Below are 27,771 nucleotides of genomic sequence, written 5' to 3'. Positions count from 1 at the left end.
AAAATAAGTAGACGAAATGCGCACCCCATAAGCGAACGCGATGCTACCATTGTCCCGGAGCGTTTGGCCGACCTCTGACCAATCGTCCCAGCATCTGTCATTTAGCGGGCAAGGGTATTCCCCTTCTTCGAAGATTTCAAAAGTTGCCAGAGCCCGAGTCCCTCCCGATATCTTTAGGTGCATGGGTATCTTCGCCATTAACTGCATCGGACATCCCCTGTCGTCTCTGGGAGTGCTAAGCAACAGAGTCATCAGACTGAATCCAACCAATCCAAGTTGTTGCGACATTGGTCTCTGAGGAAATTCGTGTTTCGTAAATGCGTCAGGTGAGAACCATATATTATTAGGGAATCGTATTCCGCCATCTGGAACTGATTTGCGTGTCTCCCCGGCTGTTTCGGCCGGTATGTCAGGAAGTTGAGAACTGGCATGATGGGCGAACACAGCACCATGAAGGTCTCTCATGTAATGGTAAACGCATCGAAGTGCTTCAGCCTCGCCGTGGCTGAACATTCTGAAATTTGGGGCAACGAGCCTCGCGACTCTCTGATCACGTATTTTGGATACCAGCTCATATCTGAAAAATGCTTGAAACAGACGATTTCTTTCAAGATCTGTGAGCGTATCGACCCTGAGGATATCGACGCCAATGGGTTGGCCTCTAAACTGCAGCTGATCCACATGGTAATAAGGACTTGGAATACACATGTAAGCGCGAGGCGGATAGATCGATGTGGCCTTTGTGATATAGTCCTCGATATATCTCGCGAGTTGAGCGTAGAGTCTGTCAAGACGATCGATGGTAGCCGCATCATGGTGCAGGAATGGGTTCGGAAGCTGCCCCTGGCTCCATTTCACGATGTGTAACTGTCGGTTCTTGGACGGGAAATTTGCAACGACCAGAGCGTCTCGAAGTAGGGCCCCCGACAGCTCAGCTTCAAGGTGAGCCTTCTGAATGTACTCTTTCGATCTTAGGTAATTTTGGAGTATTGTAGGTGATGCGGAGAGAAGCGGCTTGATGTTTGATCTGGTCTTGAGGCAAAGCATGATCATTACATTGATCTCGGGCGGAAGAGAAGAGAAACAATCCATGTTTAATAAGGTTTGCGGAGGCAGCGAAGTCTTGTACTGATACTTTCACGGCGTTGTACTTTTTGTTTCTTGTAATTCAAGTTGTTGTCTGGAGGATGACAGAATGAAAGGGTTGGCGCAGGATCGCCGGCTTTATAGTACTGTGGAGATTTGAGCTCAATAAAATACACCTTTGACAATTGCCCCAAAGGAAAGCTTAATGCGTAGTCGAATGAACTTATGGACAACAGAAACACAAACTTTCTCAAATGTGAAGTCAGTTTGGCTCGCTTAGTCCCGACTGGCCTCATGCTGCAGTGTCAGCCTCATGTGCGAACCACCGCCGCGAGGCAGAATGTGGCGTTACAGGCTACAGCTCAGTTGCAAAATCTGACAATAACTTACTTCCCCGCTTCCACTAAATGCTAAGAAGATGAGAAAGAACTCTGCCCGCAGAAATTTTGATACTGTTACCTGATCTCTCTTAACTTCCCAAAGATACGCCGCAGCCAAAATGTCAAGTTCAGATGACTCAGATAGCGGTATCACAGCCTCCTCTGACTCGGATACCGAAAGTATCATCAGCGAGTCCGAGGAAGATGACGAGGCTGGCTTCGACGAGATCGATCATCAGCTCTCTGATATTGATGATGGCAATCAAGTTTCTGAGTCTGTGTTCCTTGAGGGAACCGAAAGTGTTCTCAACTGTGTGTATATATCTGCTTAGCTTCACATAGTACGAGGGGAATTAATGGACTATAGTACTATTTTTCGGGGGCGGCAGTCTCGCTGGAGCTATTGCCCATACTTCCGACACCAATGGGACTACTCACCAGCCCAGGGCCCAGACTGCTGGTATGTCAAGCCTATTCTTGTACCTTTTTGTTAAACATGGTCTAATACTAGTTCCAGACACGGAGAACAACCTGGACACCTTGGATCTTGGTGGTGATGATACTTCCTCGGAGGCCAACACAGCCGCGTTGCATACAAACCAGGGATCCAATGCTGTACGGGCTTTGGAAGCAAGCGTTTACCGGGACATGTGTCGCGATTATTTGGACATGCCTTTTCCAGCACAAAACTATGGTACAACTTCCAACACATCTACTCAGCTTGTTAATGTCTCTCACAATCCCGGGTTCTTGGGATGGCTAGGTGGGCGGCTTCAACGTACATTCTTTCAGCCGAGTGTATATACCCCTTTGCCCTCTCACTCGCACATTCGCGTGCTTCTGATCCAGCCTGGAGTGAACGAGGACACCCTGGTGGCCTCGTTCGAACTCCTGGATCTGAACGCAGCAAGCATTCGCTTTGAAGCAATTTCTTATCAGTGGAGTGAGGGTGGTAATCAGAGAGCGTCTATGCGTCTTGGAGGTGAGAAAATATCTATCAACGCGTATCTTCGAAATATTCTACTGCATCTTCGGCTCGAGCAACAAATTCGGGTCGTGTGGGCCGATGCATTGTGTATCAATCAGTCCGACCACGAGGAACGTCTTCATCAAGTCAGTATAATGCAAAGGATATACTCCCAAGCATTTAGAGTCATTGGATTTGTTGGCAAGGACTATACCCATGCGAGTATGTGCTTCAATGCCATCAAAGCTTTGACCTCAGCATGGTTCGAAGTTCGGAAAAACCTTGATCAGAACGATAGGTCTTCGTCGTCATCCAATAACATTTATGGCTGTGTTCAGAACGAGGCCTCTATGTGTAAAATCGTTGAGGTATTTCAGAGTGGCTACTGGAAACGATTATGGGTGGTCCAAGAGTTAGTTTCCTCGCGTCGTGCGATCATTCGATGGGGAGACGCCGAGATATCCTGGACTTTGTTGGGGCTCGCAACGGCTCTGATCAGGAACAGTAAGAGCTTGATGACGATTTTCAATCGCGTCAGCAAGTCAAAGAAGTCTCCTGGTCCTTTCCACGGAGGCTTAGACGCTCGGACTGGTCTGATGAACGCTTATCTCATGTACCGAATGTCTTCGACTCAGTTTCGGGGCGATTCAATGTCATTTTTGGATGTCCTTCGACTGACCCGAAATTTCGACGTTTCAGAACGTTTGGATCGGATATACGCCATCTTGGGCCTTCCGAGTCAACATACAGGGCCAGGGCGCACCCCCATACCCCCAGATTATCGCCTGCCTCCAGATAAGTTATACAGTCGCGTCTTCTACTGGGTCTATCAGACTCACGAGAATCCCCTCGAAATCCTTTCTGCAGTCCGGCATACATCTCTATTTTACCCCGATTTCCCAACATGGATACCACGTTGGCATGTGAAACCGATTAGGAGCATTAGTATCTCTCATAGAGCCAGTATGAAGTTTAATGCGTCAGCTGGTTGGAAACCAAATCCTCCGGCAAAGCTTGCTTGGAGCCAAAACGAGCGGTGTCTAATCCTCCAAGGATTTGTCCTCGCATCTGTAATATCTGCTCACCGAGTATTTCCTACAGCAAACACGAAAGATCGCCGATCACGTCACAAGGGACTCATAAAGCAAAAGACGGAGCTCAACCATTGGCTGAACGTGCATGTGCGTAGCCATAATAGTATAGAAGCTGGGTTGTCTCTCGTCTTGACAGCTGGTCAGGATTGGTACGGTAACATCTTGAAGGAGCAGAAGGCGATGAATGAGCATATCTTATCATTTGTAAAGTGGATTACTTCAAAAACGCGAAGCCTTGCGATGAAGAGGCTGCTAGATATGGACAGGCCGTGAGCAACGTGTGTCACGACCGACAGATCTTCAGAGCGACGAACTGTTTGATAGGAATCGGACCTGATCTTGTTAGGAAAGGCGATATAGTATGTGTTGTTGCTGGAGGCCCGGTTCCTTATATTCTACGACCTTTGGGTGACGACACATTTTACTTTGTCGGAGAATGTTATGTGGCTGGATACATGTTTGGAGAGGCCGTGTTGGAATGGAGGTCCCAAGCACGGGCCTTGAGCTTGCGACGATTTACTCTGAGGTAGATTCAAAGTCTTGCCCGTCTGCTCTGCCCTCAAATGAAAATTCATCAAGTATATTTAGGCGTCTTGTGTAGTTACTTGCTGTAACAGTAGGTCCCCAGATACTCATCCTACACTTGGACACGGAAAGTCTGAGAGTGGAGAACTAGCAGCGAAGGAAATCTCCAGTAGCAGAGCGGAAGAATGAAAGCGGCGAATGAAAACAATCAACAGTCAGAAACCTCTAGAAAAAACTAAAAGAAAATAACAGGAAAAAGCAAGTTACCCAATAACGAGGCTCTGTTTGAGGAGAAACAGAGTTTTCACCACCGTGCACGCTGACTAGTCAGCCTCATCTCAATCTTGCTGAACCCAGCGAAAAAAACTCTGCACTCGCTAAACAAACCCGCTTAGTCACTGTATCCACAGCAGCTCTCTATAAAAGTCTGCTCTGCCGCCGACCATTTGGACTTTTCTTCTTTTCTTCTTCATGTCGACAATACTTCAGAGAATCATTTCTATAGTATTCGACCTTCTCTTGGTTCCCTAAAAGAGCCACAGATCCCACCCTGGTTGATGAATGAATATCCTCGATGCCCTGGAGTGAATACCCCTTTTCTGGTCCTCTCGATCTGTCCGCAAGGATGGCGGTGGTCTGCTCTTTTGAGTGGCTGCTGTATAGAGAGATGTTACTCTTGATGATCTCGGCCCTTGGGACGGTCTGCCTTCGGGCGCGTTCTTGGGGCGGGCATTGATGGACGTCTGACAGGCTTCTTTTTTCGTTGCTTTCTGAGGCTTGCCTTGGTAGTGAGGAAGAAATGTGAACATGATAAAATGCACGGAGACTCTTATACATCGGCCATTGCACCGAGTCACGACCAATCCACGAGACCGAGGTGTATCAGCTTCTGTCACTGACTGCCCCACTACAGTTGACCGCACTAACCCATGATAACAGGAATGATCAAATGGCTGTCGTACTTACCTCCTGTATGAACATGGTGCCTCCCGACATTCTCATCCTCTGGTTCTCTCAAGCGACACAAGTCAGTCTCAGGTAGGCACATATCATGCCCAGAAACGTTGAGCGCTATGCCTTCTCCAGCGGCGAACGCCATCCCAATCGGCCATATGGGGATCTCTAGGCGGACAATTGTACCAGGGTTGATGGGCCGTCGAACACGGTGGCTGTACAAAACGTCTGTCTCACGCGACAGATCGTGGGAAACAACGGGCCCGCCATGTCCCTTAAGAGAGACGCTATGCGAAGCTCGAAGGAAGCCCTGCGGACCTAAAGTTTTCGCTGTGTTTACATCGGGTACCTCGTCAATTGGAACAGGACAAGGGTAGTTGAGATGTGAGAGCTGCCGGCCGTTGCTATCGATCTTGCGAACCTGCACTACAACATCGAAATCGTCATGGTCGGGGCATGACATGTATAACACTGCCTTTGGGTAGCCAGCCAGCTCAGTTGCGACATCAAATGTCGCTGTAAAGGTCTAACAGTTCGTCAGTCACCCGTATGCTCCCAAGGCAATAAAGACTCACCAATCTATCAGTCAAACTTTTTCCTTCATACGACTTTATGGATTCCTGATCTGGTGTTGAATCTACTAGTTTTGCTTTTTCCCCGTCAAGGTATAGAGTTCGTAGCCTTTGTCTTGCAAGCAGGTAACTCTCCTCAGGCCTCTCGATAACAGTCGTGGCGGAACTCCCGTCTGCCTCAAAGCCAAGCAGTGAAAGCCGGACCCGAGGGGTTGAGGATTCCCAGTTTGTGCCTTTGACAATATCAGGCTTGCAATAGAAGTCGAAAAACTGCTGAAGTTCATCTGAGACGGATGGTCGATACATGTCATACCCTTATCAATCAACAGATCAGCGACGTTCAGCCATGAGTATATGCTACTACTACACAGATTGGCATGAGAAGGACTAAGAAACCAGTTTTACCTACATTCTTGATACGGATGGACACGAAGCCACTTCTTTTCTGTCTTGGCTTGTCGAAAAGTCTGGAACGAGCCATATGTATGCAGCATGCTTGAGTATGAAGCAACAACATACATAGGAATATTGTCGATGTTCTCAACAGGAATTCTCTTGGCCTCCCAGTAGTCGTCGTACAGCGGATGTTTCTCAAGCATGGCGACAACGTTCTCAGCACCTTCAGGCCCCGCAAGCCCGTTTGAGATCATCCGGTGGAAGCCAGGAATATGGGGACGTCCACCCCTGGCAACATAGTGGCGATACAGATCTGTATAACCTTCCCAGGGTGCAATCGCTTTCAATGCAGGATGGTGCATTCTGGAAACAAAGTTAATCTGCGATATAGCCAACCAGGAATTCCCGGCCATCACGACGGAGCCATTGCACCAAGGCTGTTTAGACAGCCACTCAATGACGTCATAAACGTCCTCTGCTTCTTGAATGCCCCATCGTGCAATGACTCCTTGACTATGTCCAGCACCACGAGCATCAATGTTCAAAACAGCGTAGCCACGCTCAGCCCACTCGGAAGGATCGGGAGCCTCGAACTTTTCATAGCCTGATGTGCGATCAAGCGCGATTCCAGCTCGATAAGGGGCCATGAAGTCGTAGTTCTGAGGTCCCGTACCAGTTTTACCGTATGGGCTCCACGGAAGGATACATGGAACAGGCTGTGTATCAGACGTTTCGGGGCGGAAGATGTCTGCGTATAGACGAGCGCCATCGCGAACCGTAATAGCTTGGTCTCGCTCATATACAGTTGGTACACCGAATGGCCTGCGACCCGGATAGCGAACATGGCCTGCTTCTAGAACTCGACGGCCCGGTTTGAAGCCGTCGTAATTGAACCGGGGATGGTCAGGTGCTGAGGTGATCTTTGATATGATGGCATCCGGGAATCGTTCCTGGATTTTCTGGAGTTTGACGGCTGGTAGGTGAATAGTTGCTGCCATTCTGGTATATTCCAAGGTGAGTTGATTTGATCCAAGGTTTTCTAGAGGATACAGATGGAATAGAGTAATGCATTGCAGGTAAAGACCGTTTCATATAAGGTGTATCTGAGTTAGATGTACTTATCCTGATAATACTTCTCCGCTCTGACACTGCCGGACCTGCCGGGCTGGTATCAAGGTTCTCGGCAGTTCTTGCTGCATATCGAAGCCGGGTCAGAGTTATTTTCCCCTTGCCCTGGCACTCGAGGTCGATCGGCAGACTTGACCAACTTTAGTTAGCGGCGGGGGAGATCCGCTATCGGGATACGGACGGAACGAGATCGGAAGTTCCGTACTTCATAAGAACGATTGCTTTTCTCCTTGACTTCTAATAATTCCCCAGATTTGTCCTTAGATCGATCAAGTTCGTTAATCCCGCTTCATATCTAGAAACATTAACCATACGCTCCATATATTTTGTCAATCAATCCTCATACACCGGCGCCATGGTTGCTTCAAGAGTTGATCCCGCCGGTTAGTGACCTTCAAACCGTCGGTTACTTTTAGTTCCGAGCAAACGTTAATAATAAAATAGATGCTCTTCAAGTTGCTGCAATCACTTTCGACTGGGGAGACAGCCTCGACGCAAAGGTTTGTAGAGTCATACTATGGGCAAGACCAGACTCATCTGACTGATTCGCAGGACTGGGATCGCTTGGCCAGCATCGTCGCCCCGGAACTAGTTGTATGAGTTCCCGAAGAAAACACTTGGCCATTGTCCCCGCTAATAGAATGTCCTCAAGGTTGATTATACCGCAGTGACCGGTGAGAAGTGGGATGCCATGCCGGACAAAGACTTTGTCGCCATGGTCTCAGACCCTGGATTTGTTGGTGACCCTCTTGTTGTCAGCCAACATTTCATCGGAGCTTCCAAATATGAAGCTCTCTCCGATGGCCGTATAATCGGTACTCACCAGCTCCGTGCTGCTCACCAGCGGTACACAGGACCCGACAAGAAGACAGTTGAGGCCAAGGGGCACTGCCATGCTGTTATGCAACATACTTATGCAAAGATCGATGGGGAATGGAAGTTGGCTGGTTTGAAGCCCACCATGTACTGGAATGAGCATGACTTTTCCAAGATTTTCAAAGGAAGCCAGTAAAAAGTGTTGATAGCACGCGATAGCTCGAATTGAGTCCAAGCACCTTTCTAATCAATGTTTTTCATGCCCTTGATGTCCAGACAACCCTCCAAGTATGACTGTCAAAGCGCGTTGCTTATCGCACGAAGATTACGCCCGCCCATGCTAGGAGGCATAACGCAATAGGCAAGTTTGCGCCATGACCTTTTCTGTTCGAAACATCAACATCATGAAACTAAGGATTAATGCGCCAAAATAAGGTTCAACACGGAAATACGACGTCAATGCGCAGGACCCTGCGTGCCGTGTCTTCATGGCTTATAACTACCAGGACAGATTTGCAGAAAAGTTCTTGGGCTAGATTTCCTCGACGACATTCATTTTGACCTATACGCTCTTTAAACATGTCTGATAGATCTTCGTGCGAGTACAGCGAAAGGGCTGGTGAAGCTAAGGGGAACAATAATGTGTCTATGAAGAGTCTGCTGTTGTTACTTGTAAGTACGACTTCATCCTTCCAACAATTCTGCTCTGACAAGCTGCGTCCAGTCGATCAGCCTTGTCTATTTCGTCCAAGTTGCCAATGTCGTTGGATCTGGGGCCTTGACCAGAGACATCTCCGCCGTTGTTGGTGGTTCCAATGACTCAGTCTGGTACAGTGAAGTCATCGCAATCTTGACAGCTCTTCTCGGCATCCCTGCTTCGCAAGCCGCCGATCTCTGGGGTCGTAAAAGGATACTCATTTTCTTAACGAGCTGCGGCTTTACCGGCTCTCTCATTATCGCTAAAGCTTCATCTTCCGGCACGGTCATCGCTGGCTTCGCGGTATCAGGCATTTCGTTTGGTGCACAACCGCTCCTTCACGCCATTTCCTCCGAGGTCGTCGCTCGCAAGTATCGTCCTTGGGCACAGGGAAGTATCAATGTTGCTGCTTCCTTGGGAGCAATTGTCGGTCTTTTGATCGGCGGGGTGTTGACTAGACATGAGCACCACGATGGCTTCCGAGCTTACTGGTACATGGTCGCTGGCATATATGTAGTCGCGACAGTCGCATGCCAATTGTTCTATAACCCGCCCTCGAGAGCCTTAGAAATCGTCCTCAGCGTAGCAGAGAAAATGCGTTACTTGGACTGGGTTGGGTACGGCTTCTTGACTCCTGCGCTCGTCCTTTTTTGCATGTCTCTGGCTTGGAGCGGGAACCTATATTCATGGACTGATGCCCATGTGCTGGCCACTTTCCTCATCGGCGTACTTTCGGGAGTTACCCTTATCGTATATGAGACATTGATCAAAAAGAACGGCATGTTTCATCATCGTCTCTTTCGCGATCGAAACTTTGCACTCGCTTTGGGTTGCATCTTTGCTGAGGGCATGGCATTCCACTGTGGCAACAACTATTTCGCCTTTGAAGTCAGTGTCCTCTTCGCAACTGATAATCTTGTCATCGGCGCCCAGTACAGTATGGCCTTCATCGCTCTGGGCATCTCTGCCATCGTGAGTGGTATATGGTGTTCTATGAGTAAGGCTTTACGTTTCCCCATTATACTGGCCTTTGGCTTCAAAATCCTGTTCATGGTCTTGATGGCTACTGTCTCCAAGTCGACACCTCAAGCCCTCATCTGGATATACCCCATAACTCTCGGTCTCGGACTGGGTGTTTGCATGCCAGCGCTGATTACAGTAGCTCATTTTGCAACACCTCGAGACTTGATCGCGATTACATCTGGTCTTATGATATCTATCAGAAGCTTGGGGGGGTCTATTGGTTTGGCTATCTTCAACGCCATCTTCTCTAATGGGTTTTCATCCAACTTGGGGCCTAAGATATCTCATGCCGTCTTGCCACTTGGCTTCCCCGAAAGGGAGTTGCCTCAACTCATACCAGCCCTTGCCCATAACGATACAGTGGCTCTCAAGCATATCAACGGCATTTCTCCAGAAATAATTCGCGCTGGCGCTGATGGTCTTCTGGAAGCTTACCGCGTAAGCTTTCGTGCTGTCTGGCTGACCACTGCGAGTTTATGTCTCGTCGCCAGCATCGGTGAGTGGATGGAAATGACAAGGGAACCTCATGGGGGATTTGATTGCTAATCATTCATCTTAGCCGCTTTCTTTCTACGCGATCCTAGAGAGAAGTTTACTTCCCAGATCGACGCTCCCATTACACCGGATACAGAGGTTGTAGAGACTGAGAAGAGGACGAAGAGTCCAGGGGATTCTGCTTAGTAGGCTAGCCCTACATCGTATGACAGGGACTTCTCAGAATTGTAGTTTTAATACCATATTGCAAGACATTAATTCCGATTATTTGTTACTAAGTACGGTTTTCCACAAGCGCAACGCCTGATTTAAGAAAACCTCACAAATGGTGCGACGTATGTTGTCATGTACACCCCCTTCTTCTGCGAGAAGTTGAATGATACAAAGGTATGCTCAGTTGGTGTCTCAACCGTATCATCGACAACATCGCTCCCACTAGGGTTGTTAGGTATCATGGCCGTCTTGTTCAGTAGGAACTTACTATGCATCCGACACAATCTTCTTATATGTGCCCTCTATGCCCCAAGTCCACCCTCTCTTCCGAAAGACCTTCTCCATGGCTTCTGCAGCATCCTTGTCGTTCTTGAAATATTGATTCAAAGGGACATAAATCTTGACCTCAGGGACGTCCTGGCCAGGCTTGAGTTCCCAGCTGAAGCACGCTCCGCTAACGTCAGGTTTGTCTTCTAATATTTTCTTTGAGAACTTCTCATCAAATTCTTTATCTTCTGGCTCGTTTATGAGTATATGCCACATATCGCGAAGAACCGCTAGACCTTCCATTGTTGTTTTGTCTGTGACTTGGCCTCCCAAGGTGACGTGCTGTACAACTGCTTCCCAGGTGTTGGATTGGGGTTCGATGTAGATCTTGACTCGAGCACCTTCTTCGGGACTTATGCAGTCAATACCGATAACCACAGTGAGCGGTGGATCTTGGTACAACTTGGTCTGGTACTTCTCGATCATGTCGATAGCTGGCCCGAACGATGGACCAAGGGGATCAAGTCGTCGGATGAGGTCAAACCCAGCTCTATCCGAGTTTTGCTTTGCTGTCATCCACTTGATAACAGGGTAGAAATACGCCTTCATAGTCTGGTTGTCCTCCTTGAGATCAAAGGCTAGAAACACTTTAGGTATACGAATAGTGTCCTTTGGCATCTTCTCCGCTAAAATCACAGCATCTTCCCCGGATGGATAGAATTCTGCGGCAAACTGATTGAACCAACGGAGATCAGCACCAGTCTTGTCGGCGATTATTGGAATGGGATCTTCAGTGACGCCATCTGAGCCTGGAAACACTGGTTCGTAGCAGAAACGGACGTATGACTTGCCGCTGTCACTATTGTTGAGACTGGTTTCGAATGGTGAGCCATTTGGGGTCAGAAGTGATCTTGCGCGGTCCTTTTCAGGCGCATGCCCCATGGTCGGGATGATATAGTTGTCAAGGAACTCGAGATGAGCATCTTGCTGTTCGGGAGTGTAGTCTCCGACTGATTTGAGAAGGGATGCCAGAACCGGTTTGGTGTGCTTCGTCCAGAATGCTATGCCATCTTCTTTAGCTTTGAGATCTGAGTGCTCATTACTAGAAGTCAATCAGGTCAGTATATGAGGTATGATCGGACTTTTCGACTCGCCTTTCTCCTGTGATTTGAAGAGCTTCTCTGTGGTCCATTGATGCTGCAGGTATTTTAGGAGTAAGATGCTCTAATGTCGATGCCATATTGCGAAGAGTTGTGATCTGGGTATCGGGACTTGGTTATGAGCCAAGGTTGTCAGCGCTGTCTGCTTTGCTGGAGACTGTTTTGTCACTGTAGTAATGCTCTGTCGGAGAAAGCCGTAGGGGCAAATGTCTGAGGGCGGGGCAACTGAATACCCTTGACAGTGAGAAGAACAGGCAACGGCTCACTGAGTTTTAGCGCACAGCTACCCGCAGCTTTTATAGCTCTGCCTTTCAGTGCTCTCGTGGCTCGGACAACGCAGTTCCAACCCAACAATCACAGTTCAGCAGGCGTTTTGGCTCTGATTCGCTAACTTCGTTGTTGGTGCTTACTTCTTTTCAGTCATGGACAATTTTGACAAGCGATTCACCACGAGTGATGGTGATACTTATGCCTATGACTGCATCCCAGCCAAAGACAACAAAGAAACATTTCTCTTCATCCACGGCTGCCCGTCTTCGCGCTACGACTGGCGATATCAATTCAAGGACCTCTCAGATGCAGGCTATGGAGTCATTGCCCCAGACTGTCTCGGCTATGGCGATTCCGACAAGCGCGCTGACCTTGAATCTTACAATTTGAAGCGTCTCAGTCGGCACTTTATAGGATTGCTAGATCATGAGAAGATTGACAAAGTCATTGGTGTCTCACATGACTGGGGATCTATGGTCATGTCTAGAGTTGTTGTTTGGCATCCTGAGAGATTTTCCAAGCTGGTGTTCATGTCTGCGGGCTATACAGCACCAGGAGTCTTCTTTGACATTGATGGATTGAATGTCTGGAGTCAGAAAGAGCTTGGGTATATGCAGTTGGGCTACTGGTACTTCTTCAACTCATATGATGCTGAGCGAGTTATTCTTGATCATGTATGTGCCTGGCCCAGTCCTGTTGAACTAATTCACTGACTTCTTGTAGCTAGAGTCATTCTTCCACCTCGCATACGCCGACAACAATGCCCTATGGATAACAGGACTTGCAGCTATCAACGGAACACGAGAATGGCTGACCTCCGACATGACATGTCCCCTCCCCCCATTCCTCACAGAACAAGACAAGGCCCGCTGGCTTGAGATCAACAGACGCAAGGACACCATCAAAGGCCTGCTCAACTACTACCGTTCCCTCATGCGTGGGATCCAAGCAGAGGACGAGGATCCACTGACAGATGAGCAACGCATGCTCAAAGTTCCAGTTCTTGGTATCTGCGGCGGTGGAGATATGGTTACACGGGCGGATCAAATTGGGAGGGGTATCACACCATATGCAAGCAAGGGCTACAAAGAAGTGGTTCTTGAAGGAGCAGGACACTGGGTCATGCTTGAGAGACGAGCCGAAGTGACAAATGCCCTGTTGGAATTTGTCCGGGAGGATTCATCATGAACTGCTAGGTTACAACACTGGTTACCACTGTGTCATGTAGATAGGGGAGGAGTAAGCGGGAATTTACAAAAGTACCAATTTACCTTGGAAACTTGGCTTGCATGATCCTACATTAACATCAGAAGTTTGAGGGATTAGATTACAATATGCATATGTCGCTGCATTCATCCTCTTCTGATGTTCTCTGCCAAGATTTTTATTCTGCTGCCTTGTCATATGCGGGGTGAAGGATCAACCTCCGTGGGTTATCTATGCGGGGTATCACTATTGTAAGTGGGGGATAGCTCCAGAGGCAGTAGAATTAGGATCAGGAAATACGCCATTGGAGGGGCTAATGCTCGACTAAGGAAGAGGAGTTGATCCTCTGAACCTTTGAGATGTTCATGCATGCCCGAGAGTTGGTTTAGTGAGACATTTGGCCTCTAGTTTATCATATTCGGTCACATCTTGCGATCCCACTTAAGATTCCCTTCACTCATTTTTGCATCAAGACTGGATTGAGACTAATTTCTGGCTGCAGTTTGCTCTACATACATGCCGAGATCTATCTATGCCGTTTCAAGCATGATTCCTCTTCTTCAGCGTAATCAGGAATCTTCCACATGGCTCGTCAATGGTAACCTTCCGAACATTCTCCGGTCTCTTGTCCAATCTCTCAAAGTCGTAATCCATAAGCAGATGCGTCAGTGTAAGCTTAAGCAAGTTACTGGTGAAGAACCTTCCAGGACAAGCCCCCCGTCCGAGTCCAAAATTCAAGAAATCCGGTGAAATGTCCGTCATCTTAGGATGCTCCGGATCTTCCATTGATCGTCGGGGATTAAACCCGCCAGGGTACATCCGCTCATCTCTCTGATAGGCCTTGATGGGTGCAGCAAGGATGGCACCCTGCGGCACATGGATGCCGTTGGAGAAAGTGAATCCGCCCTGCTTACCCACGGCTCGCTCAATGCCCGTCTCACCGATTGGGTTGTAGCGAATGCTCTCTCGGATCAGGGAATCCATTAGCGTCAGCCTTTGGAAGAATTCATGTGAAAAGGCATCGCTTTTGGCCATTTCCTGGCTTATCTCGGCACGCAAGTCGCTGACCATGGCTTCGTAGTCGCCTGCGGGGAGCGAGATGAGGTCATATACCAGATTGGTCATTGTGACGAGGTTAGTGTATGATTGGACAAAGTTGAGAACCATCATTCTGGCGACGATGACCATTGGTTCGTATTCTGATGGGCCGCTAGGGTCCTTTTTGGCGGCCAGGATGATGGCGCTCAGCATGTCATTCTGGGAGGCATCAGCCGCTGTCAAAGATAAATGGTAGATCTTGAAGCTTACAGGTAGATCTGGTTCAATGTCTTTTTCTTCGGCTGCATCAATAATGGCCATGCGCTCCTTCAGCACGGGCGTCGCGTGCTTGGCAGCAGTCTCAATGCATCGCATCAGCGGGCGGCACATGTAAGGCAGCAGAAGCCTGTAGAACATCAGCATCCTATCACAACAGCGGACAATAAATCAATGTATTGGGTCTGCTTACGGGCGAAGAAATGGTGGGATAAAGCGGGCGTACAGCGCTGACGCAAAGAATGTGGCGGCGTATTCAGCGGTAGCATCTCTGTACTCTTTGTTGTCACACAGAGGCTGACCTGAGATAATACGGTTGGCAGATCTGCTGAGAATAGCACTGGCTGTGTCCCACATATTTATCTGCACAACGCCATTGGAGTCGAGCTTTGAGGCGACATTGTCATCTAGAGCAGCCTTCATCTCCTCATTGACCATGGGCATTTTATCTGCGACCTTTTGGTAGAGCTCTTTGTGGACAACATTTCTGTAGACGGGATGAATGACGATGTGAGGGCCGAGGGTAGTGTAGTCTGGGACAAGGGCTTGGAGAGTATATCTCTTGAGAGAAATGTCATTTTCGGGTTGTTTGACATATTCATTGAGGAGCTGCTTGGGCACCATGAGCATGAAACCGGTGCTGCAGTGGGGGATTGGCACGAGCTGAATACCGCCATGGCCAGCTTCAAGGATCTAATCTTATAAGCTTTGAACACTAAAAGAGAAAAAGGTATAGCCTACCTTACGATGAGTCTCCTTGAAATATTCTCGAGACTTAAGGGCAACTTCATATGATGCTTTCATGAATGTAGCAACACCTTTCTTATCGCCAGCCCAGTTGAACTTCTGATAATCTTTGGAGAGTGCCGCTTGGAAAGCAGGTTGCATAAGGTGTAGCAGCCATGCCGCAGTGGTACCAATGATTGTGTACACAACAATGCGAGGCAGAAATGCCTGGACGGTGGTAGCGAGATCAACAGCCATTGTGACAAAGCCTGAGATTGGAAAGAGTGATGAATTGTCCCAAAGGTGGAGGCCAAGGCAGCTTGTAAGGGTCTCGCTAATATTAGGGATGAGGTCAAGGGTAAAAAAGAATCTTGACTGGAGCAAAGACTCGAACATCTTGTTGATTCCTGCCCCACCTCGAGGATGCGACCGTCACTTTTTAGGATCCAACCCCAAGAACCTAAGTAGCCAATGATTTCTGTGAGAATGCTGCCGCCTGATGACGATCAATTATCTTCTGTATGCAAGAGTCTGATTCAGGGTCAGATCGACTTCTTGGAAATATCTCGTCATGAATCAGAGCCTGCTGCACGAGCTCGCTTTACATGACGAGAACGAACAACATTGTTCGGAGATATCCTTGTCACACGGTATCAGTGATTGGATGACATTCCTGCCGCGTGCCCGTTGGGCGATGAAGTGTGAGTGATAACGTGAGAGGCTTGGGATGCATTAGTTACAAGCTCCTATGGTGGCCGATCGGAATTACTGATGGCTCTTGGTCAATGACGGAGCAGCTTGGCGAGAGGAGTGGTGTCGGAGTGGCCGTGGATCACTGGTAAACTAGCTGTCTGATACCTGGAGTCGACAAATGTCAGTGAGTGGGGGAGGAAGTATCGGCGATTGTGCGCGTGGAAGCATGGCAGCCCATCTTGAGTTGTATTTCTCTTCTCCTCTCGTCCTTATGACGTTTATTTACCTTGTACCTTTCCTTTGGCAACCGTTCCATCTGCTGATCACACTCTCGGCTTTGTTCAACCTCAAATATGTCCAGAACGAATACCTTTTACAGCCTCGGCGTAATGCCTGCATTGATGGGGCTGGGGCATCTGGCTCCAGCCATAGGTGCTATACAGGCTGCAACCGGCTCGTATCACTTTCCTGTGAGGCTACTCGGACTTATCGGTACCATATCAGCTGTCGTAGACTGTAAGTCATATTCTTGTCCCTATGAAACTTTATCTCAAGGAAATGTTACTAATCATCCTCCCCCTAGCTATGGACACATACAAAGATCTCTCGCCGTCCAACCGGCCTGCCAAGTGGATATGGAACCTTTGGGTATATGGCCTATGGGCCATTGTCCTAGCGTGTACTGCGACGTTAGACCTTCACACCGTATACGACATATACCGTGTCCTACCTCTTGGTTTGGCTTGGGGCATTCCCTGCGTACCATTGTACTCCATCTCGAAGGGCTGGGTTTTAAGCAAACCCAAGACTCTGGTAAGATCAGTCTAAACTTTCATATATGATCTATCTCTAATGCTGCCAGCTATTCGAGGCAAAGTCATTGGTTGTGGCCTTCTGTATGGCAAGTGTTTGTGCCGAAGCCAGCATGGCCTATTGCTGTCGACAGAAGGAGTATCACTGTCCAAACAGAGATTTACGGGCAAGAAGCTTCTATCTCGCCGTATTATACCAATTCTTCCGTGAGACGTCATGCGACATCAGGGATATTCCAGAAGACACGAAAGAGGGCCTAAAAACACTGCCTGTCAGGCTCGGCAAGCAGAACACGGTGTTACTCTTGGCTACGGTTGGCGTTTTAGCCGAATCAATTCTCACCCACGGCATCGACATAACAACCACAGGAATTGTTGTCAAAGCCCCATTGATTGCCCGTGCATTTCTGCGAGTTGGCATGACAATGTTGGCATATTGGCAAGTCTTGAGGTTTCCCAGGCAGAATTCGTGGGCTTGGGGATCTATGTCTTTACTGGGATTGACTCCAGTGCTTTTTGCACAAGCTGCTCTTCGTGAGTGAACGACATCTCAAGGGCGACTCTAAAGGTCTCGAAGTTTACGGAGCTCATATGAACATTGTGGTGCGAACAAGCGGGGAGTTTTGGGGATGCTTAGATATAGATAGCGTTTGAATAGAGTGCAACCTGCCAACATCTCAATATCTACTCGGATAAAGTGTCATGCTATATCAAGATCTCTCATTGGACAAAACAAAGCCGCTACCTCAAAGGCTCAATAGATGCTGTCCAAGCTATCGCGTCCTCTCCCAGCTAAAAGAAAAGATCTCGGTCAAAGTTTAGACTCTCGACCAGCATGACCGAACTGCTCAAGATATTCCATCAAGTCTACCCACATCTTTTGCGGCAACGAGTTGGAAAACCAAGTGTTCCCTTCGTAGTCCTTACCAACAACAACAAACACGCTAGATATGGCAGAGACAGTATTATGTCCGGGATCAGAAGCCTGATAATACACAGGATGTCCTCTCTTCCCCCTTCTAGACTCAGGGCTTACCTCTTGCTCTATCGCGGGGCTGAAGTCCAACTTTCCAGCAAGGTCACCCTTGCTCCAATTCGACATGAACTGGGCAGCCATGTTGGTGCTTCCAAAGACGACAGGCATATTGTTTGTCTTCATAGACTCCACTGAGAGCGCTGTTGAGGCTTTCAGCTGTTCCTCTGTGGTCTGTGCTTGTATGGCCTCTCGCACTTGGAGAGCAAGTTTCCCCAGTGGTAGGTCCAACATTTCGTTTGCACGACAGAACACAAAGGCATTGGTAGGAGAGTTCTGTACGTAGGCTTTGTCTGGTAAGAATATCGATCGGGCTCGACTTCGAGGGTCAACAGCCATGATAGTTGCCAGCTCTCGATTCGTGTCCTGACCTTGGTACTTGGCCAGCATGAGGCAAGAAAGAGCGGCGAAGACGTCACCTTCGCTGATGAAAGGCTTCCCATTATTCCAGTCCTCTTCCAGGTGGCCTCTCGCTTGCTGCATCATCCTACTAACTGTATGTTTCGGGATACACAGAGTCCGCGACTGAATGTCGCCGGATCTCCACGATTCATACAGGCTCCGTAGGCCCCAGGCTTTGAAACGCCAGCCATCAAGAATCTTGTCTGCAAGAACATGGTGTTCCATGGATGGCGACTTAAGCATGTCGTCAAACACATCTTTCCGGTATCCTGGCATGTGGATGACAGCTTCTGGCTTCCCAGCAAGGACTTGACTCCAACCCTCGAATATGGCAGACAACCCCATCAGGTCGGTTGTCACATGGGAAAACGTCAAGTTGACAAGAGTGCCATCGGTGAAGGTTTGCACATGGAGACAGAATTGAGGTATGTCAGAATGAACATAGTCATCCATGTTGCGAGGCGTCTCAGGGCGTAGTCCAAGGGCACAGAATTCTTTCGGTCCAGTATAAGTAGAGATACTCCCAGTGGGCTTGGGTAATCGTGAAGCCAGCGGATGTTCTGACATTGGGGTTTCATATTCTTCTTGGGTGAAATAAACTGCTGGCCGCTCTTCTGTAAATTCTTGCGGGACATGTATCTCGAGTCCGCCGTCTGACTGTATGCGGGTCAATATTGAGGAACTTCGGATAGTTATGAAGCCATACCCTTTGCCGAAATCTTCCACCCAACCTACGCCATCCGTCTCTTTCAAAGAGCTTGGACAAAGCATCGTTCAATTTATGGGGGTTCAATACGTCTTCGAACTGCAAAGTCCATACCAGCACGATTCCCCTCGCCGCTGCAGTATCGTCGAACAAGTGCACTGGAATGATGTCATCTGACTCAACAATGTTGGGGAGAGGACGTTGCTCTTCCTTCTTGAAGAAGGGTAAGTAATTGAGCAAAGCCGCCATTGTCGCCGATATCAGAGACTTTGAAAATTGGTGTAATGACTGCCATGATGCGGGGGGAAGTCGTTTGTCTGTACGAGTTGCCGCCATGGTAACAAGCGAGATGCCAAGCTGGGTGGATGGCAAGGTAGCATGCGGAGGATTACATTCCCTACGCTTCCCTCTGTGGTGCGGGGTTTTCAATGCCCCTCCTCAACCCGAGTAGGCAGCAGTTTAAGGATGAGCTACTCCGTAATCCTTTCCAAGATAGAGCTCCTAAGGCGAGGTGCTTTGAATGGCTGACTAGCTGGAGGAGCTGGTGGAATTGGCTAAGCGATGTTCACCAAGTCCAATGCGGAACATGAGTTGAAGCGGGGGCAGGCAGACACTTGCCATAGCTTGTTGTGCAGAGAACCATGAGACAACTCACTGTCGCTATGATTAACCTTTGAATAGCATCAGAGATAATTGCAGTGAATGTAGAGCTAGCCATGTTGTCCCGTGTTCTCTTATTCGCTGCCCTCCTTATTACGCCTCTGGCTTACTTCTTATCCCTCCAAACCTCAACAGATTATACGCGATATGTCAAAGGACGAAAAAAAACAGTGCTTTTCCTCACAAACAGCGAGCCCGGTCTTTCCAATGTGCATCTTGCGACTGCATCAGCGATACTAGAGAACTACCCAGATATAGAAGTTCATTTTGCTTCATTTTCAACTATCGAGCAAAAGCTGGAACGGGCTTCCTCCTTCGCCAGGATTAAATCTCCTCATGCTAAATCTATCGCTTTTCACGGTCTCGCAGGTCCGACATTTGTGCAGGCAATTGCCAGAGAAGGTCGAAGCTTCATATCCCCTCCCGGATGGAGAGGTATCGCTACTTTGGCCGAGCACATACAGCTTTGGATATCGCCATGGATGTTTGAAGATCATGTACACTTGTACAAAGAGCTTATTACTATCATTGACGAAGTAGATCCGGCTGTTATTGTGCTCGACAGTTGGTTCCGGCCAGCTATAGATGCCACCCGCAAAAGAAATAGGCAACACGCCTTCATCACGCCTAATACTCTTGTAGACCATTTCTTGGGTATTCAGCCGTTCTGGACTAGGCTCTGGAAATACCCTGCGTGAGTCTTTACCTCCGACAAAATAGACTGACACTAATAGCCATAGCCCATCATCAGGGTTTCCCTTCCCAGTACCTTGGCTCAAGCTTCCGGAGAATATATACATGAATATCCGTTATATTTACAGCGCAATGTTTACACCAGATATATTGGAAAAGAAAGGTCGACTTCAGCAGATTGGACTCAGAGAACCAATAAATTTGTTCGGGATACATCGACCGGGTGTTCAGTGGATCACTCAAAACACACAGGGCGCCATGATCCCAGTCGAGGTTCTTCCTCCAAATGTCACCTGTGCTGGGCCAATCATTCTGTCGGGGCCACCAGCTGATCAACAAGATCCTGGAACTGCAGCTTGGCTCAAGAAAGCTCCTACAGTGCTCATTAATCTCGGCAGTAATCTTGCTGTAGGTCATGAAGAATACGAGAATGCACGTGTAGCTAATGCTTGGCAGTATGACGAAAGTCGTGCTGGAGTCATGGCGACCTCCATCGCAGCGTTACTATCCACTACTGATTACCAGGTCCTATGGAAATTCAATAAGCTGGGAGACTTCTCTGATGAACTTTTGGTGAACTTGAAGCCCTACCTCGACAACGAGCGACTAAAGATGCCAAGTTGGCTTATGGCAGACCCGGCGTCACTTCTCGAGACCGGGAACATTGTTACTTCAGTACATCATGGTGGTTCGAACTGCTATCACGAAGCCCTTGCGTAAGTAAATGCCTGAGACTACTCGACATGCAACCACTAACGATTTTGAAGAGCCGGTGTCACGCAAGTAGTACTTCCCTTGTGGGCAGACCTCTACAACTATGCTGCTCTAGCTGAGACAAGAGGCATTGGGGTTTGGGGTTGCAAGGATTCAACGCCCAACTGGACGAGTGAGTGCTTGCTGGATGCCTTCATGAAAGGAATAGATGGTTGTGGTGAGAGTTTCTTACAAAGACGAGCAAAATGGCTGGGTGATAGGATCAAGGCAGGGAAGAAGGGGCGTGATGTTGCAGCTGACGAGATTGCCAAACTGGCATACGTGAGATGATCAAAGGCGTCTCAGCAGAGCTTCTGTGAGGCAAATAAAGGCAACAATGCTGCGTTTCCCCTTATGCGGCTAATCGTGTTTACTCGATAAAGGGTTTTACGTCAGTGCGTTTGTCCCTGTGGTGCTGCTCTGTGTTCACGGAGCTAACTTGGTATCTCATGATGGACTCAAGTACATAAAGTGGATGCGCCCCAAGCAGGGCGCTAAAGTGGTACGCCGTTTGATCCACCAATGCCCTGTAGGCAATACGCCTGCTATACGCTTGCCGCTAAAACTACGCCGCTAATAATACGCAATACGCCTACCAGCAGCGTATTCTTGACAGGAATAGAAGATACCGCAGTGATAAAAGAGATAAAATGTTGTAAATATGTGTCTCATCATTATTCTGTTTCTTACAAACTCGAAGAGTATTGTTTTGCAGAATGAAAGCTTTTCTTTTTCCCTCAACGTTGTTCGCAATCGTGGCCTCTGCGGTGTCTGCACTGCCGGATCCAAAGGGCCATGAGTTCCGCGCCGCAGGACCCTACGACAGTAAGTCTTCTATCAAATTGGAGCAGGTAGCCAAAATGCTAAGATTGGGTCTCACTACACTACAGGTCGATCACCATGCCCAGGCCTCAACGCTCTCGCCAACCACGGTTACCTTCCGCGTGATGGCTCAAACATCAATTATGACATGATCAACCATGCAGCCCAAGCCGCTTATAATTTCGAAGATGGCTTTTACATCGATGCCGTCAACATGGTGTTTCAGCTCAATATCTCCACCTCAGACCGACCCAGCGAAACTTTCCATCTCCGAGACCTGGCTCAGCACGACCAGATCGAGGTTGATGGCTCCCTCACTCGAAACGACATCTTCTTCGGCGATGATCTGCACTTCGATGCTACTGTCTTTGATCCCGTCGCACGCGACCTTGGGCTGAATAAGATCAGCCGTAAAGATAAATTTGTGACAATCGAAACTGCGGCCAAGGCAACTAAAACTCGGCTCGATCTCGCCAAGCGTGTCAATCCGGAGTTCAACGCTTCCGTACATCAGCATGAGACCGAATATGGCACTACTGCGCTCTATCTTTTGACTGTGTGGGATGAACAACAGAAGGCAGCACCAAAGTATTGGGTTAAAGCATTACTTGGTAAGACCGTTTGCTATAACTCAGTGCTTGATTTCATAGGCTAATGAATTGCAGGCGAGGATAGGATCGCTTACAGAGAGGGATACAATAAAGGCAAGACGGTCAAGACGAATAAGCAAGTAGGTGCTATGACTCAGGCTGTTCGAGCGGTGGTTGGGTGGAAGCCTTAGCTGTGCATGAAAGGACTGTTGTACTACCTTGCCTGGAATTGAATAACATGCATTAATGGACGACATGCTATGCACCGCGATAATAGATTATTACTGGCTATGAGGTGTATTTTTTAATATTATGTGAAAGTGTCTCATGGAAGTCCCTCAATGGAAGTGCTAATGGAAATGCGCTAATGGAAGTATGCTAAGGCAAGTAATACAATATTCAGTTTTGGTTCTATTCATTCATGCCTTGCGCATCCCAGAACTATGTTTCATGATCTTGGCAGTGTGCTGGCTCTATGTATCCCATGGTAATATGGTGTTGCCGGATGCCAGCATGAACAACGGGGATAATGTCGAGCCATCGGACCAACTAAAGCCATAACGCCTATGGCAACGATCCAGCTCGCAGCCGTGAAGCCATCTCCCATCCTATCGAAACGGACCGTATAGTAAATACCCAGAACAACACTTCCTATAACGACAAGGGCCATGATAGAACATATGATATAGCATGGCCTTAACCTGGAGGGCCTTTCTGTGGGTACATCAGCCGAGGCAGAATCCTCTGGTAGATGTCACGATAAGTTAGAGGAGATGCCCGGAATATTTATTAACGTAACCGTAGTTCAATTCATCGGGAAACTATGCCAAATGAAAATAGATTGTCCAAGTTCTATCCCCCTGACTCGTCATAAAACTACCCCATACGCCTCCTCATTATTACGAAATGGCAACCATACCACAGCCCCTCTCTACCACCATGCCTGAAGTGAATAATACGCATTAATCCAAAAAATGATATGCACGGCGATAAGAATTTACCGCTCTGCATTTTTCTTTAAATATCCAGAGTCAAAATGACGTAGCGTGACGTCTTCAGTACGTGCTCATGACGCCCGTATCTCTGACGATCTTACCACTCGACTTCCCTTCACATGAGCCAGATTAATCCTCACTACAACATCACCATCATGCCTAAAACAGCCGTTGTTAGCGGTGGAGCCCGTGGTATCGGGCGAACCCTCGCACGCTACTTCCTCGAAAAGCAGTACCGCGTCTTCATCCTCGACATAGACGAGCCAGAACTTACTCACACGACACGCACGCATCTCAAGTCCTATTACGATTCCAAGGCAGTTGACTCTTCCATCTGCGACTTGCGTAACACAGATGAGATTTACGAAAAGATTCAGCAAGCAGCAAAGTTTCTTGGTGGACATATCGACGTTGTCATCAACAATGGCGGCATTGCGTCACCGCATTGGAAAGATGGCAAGACTATGGTTGATAGAGATACGTTAAAGGAGTGGCAAGCGTACATTGAGACGAACCTCACAGCGCCGTTTGTGGTGTCACAGGCTTGTATCCCGTTCATGAAGAATGAGAAGGATACAGAGCCTGTGACGGATGATAGCCACAGCACTGCTGGACCTTGCATCATCAACGTTGGATCGTTCCGCGCAAAACAGAGCGATCCAAACCAAGAAGGCTATGCATCTGCAAAGGCTGGTCTGTTGGGACTCACGCATAGTATGGCTGTGAGCCTGCAACCGTTTGGGATCAGGGTGAACTTAGTGGCGCCAGGTCGTATCAAGGCAGGTCACGAGTCAAAGGAGGGTGATGAGAAGGGCGTTAAATGGGCGCATTTGAATGAGGATAAGGACGTGGAGGATCATCTTACGAATAGAGCTGGAAGACCGTTGGATATTGCTCAGGCTGTTGAGTATATGGTCAACGCTGGCTTTGTGACGGGTCAGGACCTCATCGTCGATGGAGGCGCAGTTATGATCAAGTAGTCCAAGTCATCACGTCACAGTCACGGGAGAAACCAAAGTGTTCGTAATCATTCATATTCATATTATACTCATACAGAGCATTAACGTTAAAGTATTTCTTTGAGTGGAGTTGCGACTGTTTCATCAGTCAGGGTATAAAGTAGGCTTCTTCCAAAGCCGCATTAGTCGGTTTGAACCATTTCAGGAATCCTTTCATCCTGCAAGTTCAAGTTCATATTTGTGAGTGGAGATGTTGTGTCATAGATCAAACATAAACCGCTTTGATCAATCCCGGAAAAAACCGAACGCCTCATGTACTGTTTGTTCCTCTCGCTTAGTCGACACCACTGTCGGAGTCGTCAACAATAGCCGGCTTCGGCTTGGTCTCTGTAGCTGGAACTGTAGCTGTAGCTAGTCGCAGGGGGCCTAGGGCAGGGCCGAGGCGTGCTCCTGGGGCGGGCCACTTGTTGGGGCCGAGAATCTGAGGCTTGCTTCTATGATGGTGTTAGTATATAGTGTACAGATGGTTGAGGGGGGGGAACGTACGCTTGCTCCTCGGCGGCAGCATCCTTCTTCTTTTGCTCTTCTTTCTGTTGCTTGCGGAGAGCACGACGAGCATCCTTCTCCTTGCGCTCAGCAGCGCGCTTCTCCTTCTCCTCGATACGCTTCTTGGCCTCGGCGAGCTTTCGCTCCTTCTCCTGGACATCAGCGCGTCTCTTCTCATCAGCCTTGCGCTTCTCCTCCAGACGCTTCTTCTCTTCGAGCTTTCGCTCTTCCTCGATACGTCGCTCCTCTTCAAGACGCTTCTCCTCCTCGATCCTCTTCTTCTCTTCAAGTCTCTCGCGCTCCTTCTCCTTCTCACGCTCCTCAGCGGCCTTTCGTCGACTCTCGGCCTTGAGCTTCTTCTCTGCAAGGCGACGCTTCTCTTCGACCAACTTCTTCTTCTCCTCGAGCTTGCGCTTCTCCTCGGCGCGTTTCTTCTCCTCAGCACGTCGCTTGTCCTCAGCTCTCTTCTTCTCTTCAAGCTTCTTTTGCTCCTCGAGTCGCTCTCTCTCACGCTCCTTCTCCATCTCCTCAATCCTCTTCTTCTCCTCAGCCTTACGCTTCTCCTCTAAGCGGATGCGTTCGCGCTCATTCTCCTTCTCGCGTTCACGCTCTCTCTGTCGTTCCTCCTCCCTCTCGCGCTCCTTCTCATACATCCTCAACTTCTCCTTCTCAGGATCTGATCCTGGACTTGGGCTCTTGATCTTCATTGAGGCTCGGGCTGATTCGTAGTCCTTGTACCGGTCCCTCCGGTTGTCGTTGTCAAGTTGGCTGAGATGTCGGCTATGGCGTCGCTCTCTTGCGCGTTCAGGGTCAACACTTCTTGTGTATGACCTCTCCTTCTCGCCGCGGTCAGAGTCACTGTGCTTGGGGGTAGCTGCCTTGCGCTCGTTGTGTAGTCGTCGGCGCTCTGCTCTCCGAGCCTCCCGGTCCTCATCGCGATGTTTGTCCTCTTCAGGAGCGCGAGGAGTGTGGCTATGTGAGACTCGTGAGTGCTCACGACTGCTCTTGTGTCGCCTCTCACCATCCACACGACTAGATCTCCTCTCGCGCTCGGCATACTCAGGGTCGCGATGTCTGATGGAAGCAGAGGTAGAGTGTCTCTTGTCAAGAGTAGGTCGTTCTCTCATAGACCTACGCTTCTCCCTCTCTCTCTCTCGTTCCTTGTCCTCTTCATCACTTCGTCCAAGGAACCTCCGTGAGAGGCGGCGAGACTCCTTCTCATCACTTCTCTCTTCTCTCTCCTCACCTTCGCGTCGCTTGTGTCGTCTGTGTCGCGTGCTTGGACTACCTGCCCGGCTTCTGTCACGAGTACGGCGGTCCTTCTCCGTGCGACCACGTTCTTCATGCTCCCTGTGTCGGCGGCGACGTTCTGATCTTCTCGCCTCCCGCTCCTCGGGTGTCTCGGTTTCAGAACGATGACGCCTCACCCTTCGGTCAGGACGTAGAGTCGGTTCATCCGCCGCCTCCGGGCTGACCTTATCCCTGTTGAGCCATTGTCGCCACGACGACTGACGCTTCTCCTGGACAGGCCGCTCAACAACAGGCCTGCCCAAAGTCGGTCTACCCAGCGTGGGTCTGTTGACCACCAACCCTGGATCGTCTACCTTGTAGGCAGGAGGGGGCTCAATGAAATCGACAGTGTTTTGAGAAGTGTCGCTATCAGACTCGTCATCAGTGAAGACCTCCCAGTCAGAGACGTCACGGACGACGGGCACGGGAGCGGGAGCTTTGGCGGCAGAAATCCCTGGACCTTTGACACGACTCTGATGGGCCATAGCAGTCTGTGAGACGATGTGTTAGAGGATCATTGAGTGAATGATACGATGATGAGTGGGGGGTTTATTATTACCTAGCCAACCCAACCCAAGAGACGTAAATAGTGCAGTGCAGTTCAGAGTTGAAAGATTTCAAGGGGGCAGGCGGGCGTGATGCCTGCTAGACGGGATAGTTAAGGAAGATTTGGTCACTGACGCGACACGACAAGGCCCGGAAATTACTCTTCAGCCACGTGGGGCGTTTTGTTCAAGGGTCTATGTAAATAAAGCGTCACCACTAATTTCTCGGCGTTCCAACGGGGCCTGTGCGCTATGTTTTGTCTGTTTTGTCTGTTTTTGTTTGTTTTTGTTGACCAAGAGACATGAGATATCTCGAGATCAGATTCTTTCAAGTTTTCCAACTCAACCTGGACGATGTCGAGTTAAAAATAATGTTGTTTGGAGAAGAGCGGTGAGCATTGACAAGTCATGGGATGTGGCTAGATGGGTCATGAGGTTTGACTGGAGGGTTATCGAGGGGGATGTGGCTGGTGATATCTGAGCAAGAGGGTGTGTGGCTGGGGAGATTGCGCAATTTAAACTGTCTAACGGGAACAATTCTCGTGTAATTCTCGTGTCTTTGCCTGATATCTGAGAGAGAAAAGAGGCGAAAACAAAGAAACTGAAACAGAGTGCTCTTATACCACTTGAAAAAAGAAGCGGTAAACTTGTTGAGTGACTCATACTGGGGTCATGCGCTGGTGAAGTTTTGGATCATGTACGTGTCAAGCCACATCGCCATCTGCCATAGGCTGCTAGATCTGAGCTAAATTCGGCAGTGGAGACAACGGTAACGGACGGGTTAGATCCCGTTTAGCTCCGACCCGAGGTGAGTCTAACTAAATCCCTCACCAAATCATTGACGACAGCTGTTTCAGATTGTTGCTTCGTTGTTCATGCCTCTAAGTAAATAAACACGATATTATGACTCTGGACGAGACACGTCGATAAGAGGGGTGACTCGGTCAGACAGGAGAGAGGGAGGGAGTTGGAGGTAGCAGACT

General features: G+C 48.8%; 12 protein-coding genes across 12 annotated transcripts; 7 read left to right on the top strand and 5 right to left on the bottom strand.

The window, feature by feature from the left end:
* Positions 1 to 1,585: 1,585 nt before the first annotated feature.
* Positions 1,586 to 2,731, top strand: J7337_007552 (uncharacterized protein; the record flags this gene model as incomplete). Its single annotated transcript, XM_044825199.1, has 4 exons — positions 1,586 to 1,778; positions 1,834 to 1,926; positions 1,984 to 2,655; positions 2,724 to 2,731. The coding sequence occupies 4 exons, from the start codon at positions 1,586 to 1,588 to the stop codon at positions 2,729 to 2,731; spliced, it is 966 nt and encodes a 321-aa protein (XP_044680856.1).
* A 2,243-nt stretch (positions 2,732 to 4,974) lies between these two features.
* J7337_007551 (uncharacterized protein) lies at positions 4,975 to 6,972 on the bottom strand (the record flags this gene model as incomplete). Its single annotated transcript, XM_044825198.1, has 3 exons — positions 4,975 to 5,522; positions 5,599 to 5,862; positions 5,988 to 6,972. 3 exons carry the CDS (start codon positions 6,970 to 6,972, stop codon positions 4,975 to 4,977), a joined length of 1,797 nt encoding a protein of 598 aa, XP_044680855.1.
* Positions 6,973 to 7,457: 485 nt separating this feature from the next.
* On the top strand, positions 7,458 to 8,114 carry J7337_007550 (uncharacterized protein; the record flags this gene model as incomplete). Its single annotated transcript, XM_044825197.1, has 4 exons — positions 7,458 to 7,485; positions 7,547 to 7,602; positions 7,655 to 7,696; positions 7,743 to 8,114. 4 exons carry the CDS (start codon positions 7,458 to 7,460, stop codon positions 8,112 to 8,114), a joined length of 498 nt encoding a protein of 165 aa, XP_044680854.1.
* Positions 8,115 to 8,497: 383 nt separating this feature from the next.
* On the top strand, positions 8,498 to 10,319 carry J7337_007549 (uncharacterized protein; the record flags this gene model as incomplete). Its single annotated transcript, XM_044825196.1, has 3 exons — positions 8,498 to 8,590; positions 8,643 to 10,134; positions 10,198 to 10,319. 3 exons carry the CDS (start codon positions 8,498 to 8,500, stop codon positions 10,317 to 10,319), a joined length of 1,707 nt encoding a protein of 568 aa, XP_044680853.1.
* Positions 10,320 to 10,613: 294 nt separating this feature from the next.
* Positions 10,614 to 11,853, bottom strand: J7337_007548 (uncharacterized protein; the record flags this gene model as incomplete). Its single annotated transcript, XM_044825195.1, has 2 exons — positions 10,614 to 11,715; positions 11,756 to 11,853. 2 exons carry the CDS (start codon positions 11,851 to 11,853, stop codon positions 10,614 to 10,616), a joined length of 1,200 nt encoding a protein of 399 aa, XP_044680852.1.
* Positions 11,854 to 12,195: 342 nt separating this feature from the next.
* J7337_007547 (uncharacterized protein) lies at positions 12,196 to 13,231 on the top strand (the record flags this gene model as incomplete). The annotated part of the gene is made up of 2 exons (XM_044825194.1): positions 12,196 to 12,717; positions 12,767 to 13,231. The coding sequence occupies 2 exons, from the start codon at positions 12,196 to 12,198 to the stop codon at positions 13,229 to 13,231; spliced, it is 987 nt and encodes a 328-aa protein (XP_044680851.1).
* A 558-nt stretch (positions 13,232 to 13,789) lies between these two features.
* J7337_007546 (uncharacterized protein) lies at positions 13,790 to 15,547 on the bottom strand (the record flags this gene model as incomplete). Its single annotated transcript, XM_044825193.1, has 3 exons — positions 13,790 to 14,693; positions 14,757 to 15,256; positions 15,305 to 15,547. 3 exons carry the CDS (start codon positions 15,545 to 15,547, stop codon positions 13,790 to 13,792), a joined length of 1,647 nt encoding a protein of 548 aa, XP_044680850.1.
* A 2,058-nt stretch (positions 15,548 to 17,605) lies between these two features.
* J7337_007545 (uncharacterized protein) lies at positions 17,606 to 19,184 on the bottom strand (the record flags this gene model as incomplete). Its single annotated transcript, XM_044825192.1, has 2 exons — positions 17,606 to 18,886; positions 18,936 to 19,184. The coding sequence occupies 2 exons, from the start codon at positions 19,182 to 19,184 to the stop codon at positions 17,606 to 17,608; spliced, it is 1,530 nt and encodes a 509-aa protein (XP_044680849.1).
* Positions 19,185 to 20,546: 1,362 nt separating this feature from the next.
* On the top strand, positions 20,547 to 21,332 carry J7337_007544 (uncharacterized protein; the record flags this gene model as incomplete). The annotated part of the gene is made up of 2 exons (XM_044825191.1): positions 20,547 to 21,004; positions 21,056 to 21,332. 2 exons carry the CDS (start codon positions 20,547 to 20,549, stop codon positions 21,330 to 21,332), a joined length of 735 nt encoding a protein of 244 aa, XP_044680848.1.
* A 425-nt stretch (positions 21,333 to 21,757) lies between these two features.
* Positions 21,758 to 22,644, top strand: J7337_007543 (uncharacterized protein; the record flags this gene model as incomplete). Its single annotated transcript, XM_044825190.1, has 3 exons — positions 21,758 to 21,866; positions 21,893 to 22,474; positions 22,529 to 22,644. The coding sequence occupies 3 exons, from the start codon at positions 21,758 to 21,760 to the stop codon at positions 22,642 to 22,644; spliced, it is 807 nt and encodes a 268-aa protein (XP_044680847.1).
* Positions 22,645 to 23,603: 959 nt separating this feature from the next.
* J7337_007542 (uncharacterized protein) lies at positions 23,604 to 24,428 on the top strand (the record flags this gene model as incomplete). The annotated part of the gene is made up of 1 exon (XM_044825189.1): positions 23,604 to 24,428. The coding sequence occupies one exon, from the start codon at positions 23,604 to 23,606 to the stop codon at positions 24,426 to 24,428; it is 825 nt and encodes a 274-aa protein (XP_044680846.1).
* Positions 24,429 to 24,741: 313 nt separating this feature from the next.
* On the bottom strand, positions 24,742 to 26,728 carry J7337_007541 (uncharacterized protein; the record flags this gene model as incomplete). Its single annotated transcript, XM_044825188.1, has 2 exons — positions 24,742 to 24,901; positions 24,954 to 26,728. 2 exons carry the CDS (start codon positions 26,726 to 26,728, stop codon positions 24,742 to 24,744), a joined length of 1,935 nt encoding a protein of 644 aa, XP_044680845.1.
* Positions 26,729 to 27,771: the final 1,043 nt, after the last annotated feature.

The sequence above is a fragment of the Fusarium musae genome, chromosome 5, assembly GCF_019915245.1.
Source record: "Fusarium musae strain F31 chromosome 5, whole genome shotgun sequence".
NCBI lineage: Eukaryota > Fungi > Ascomycota > Sordariomycetes > Hypocreales > Nectriaceae > Fusarium > Fusarium musae.
Note: the sequence above shows the minus strand (reverse complement) of the source record. Positions and strands in the feature narration are given on the sequence as shown.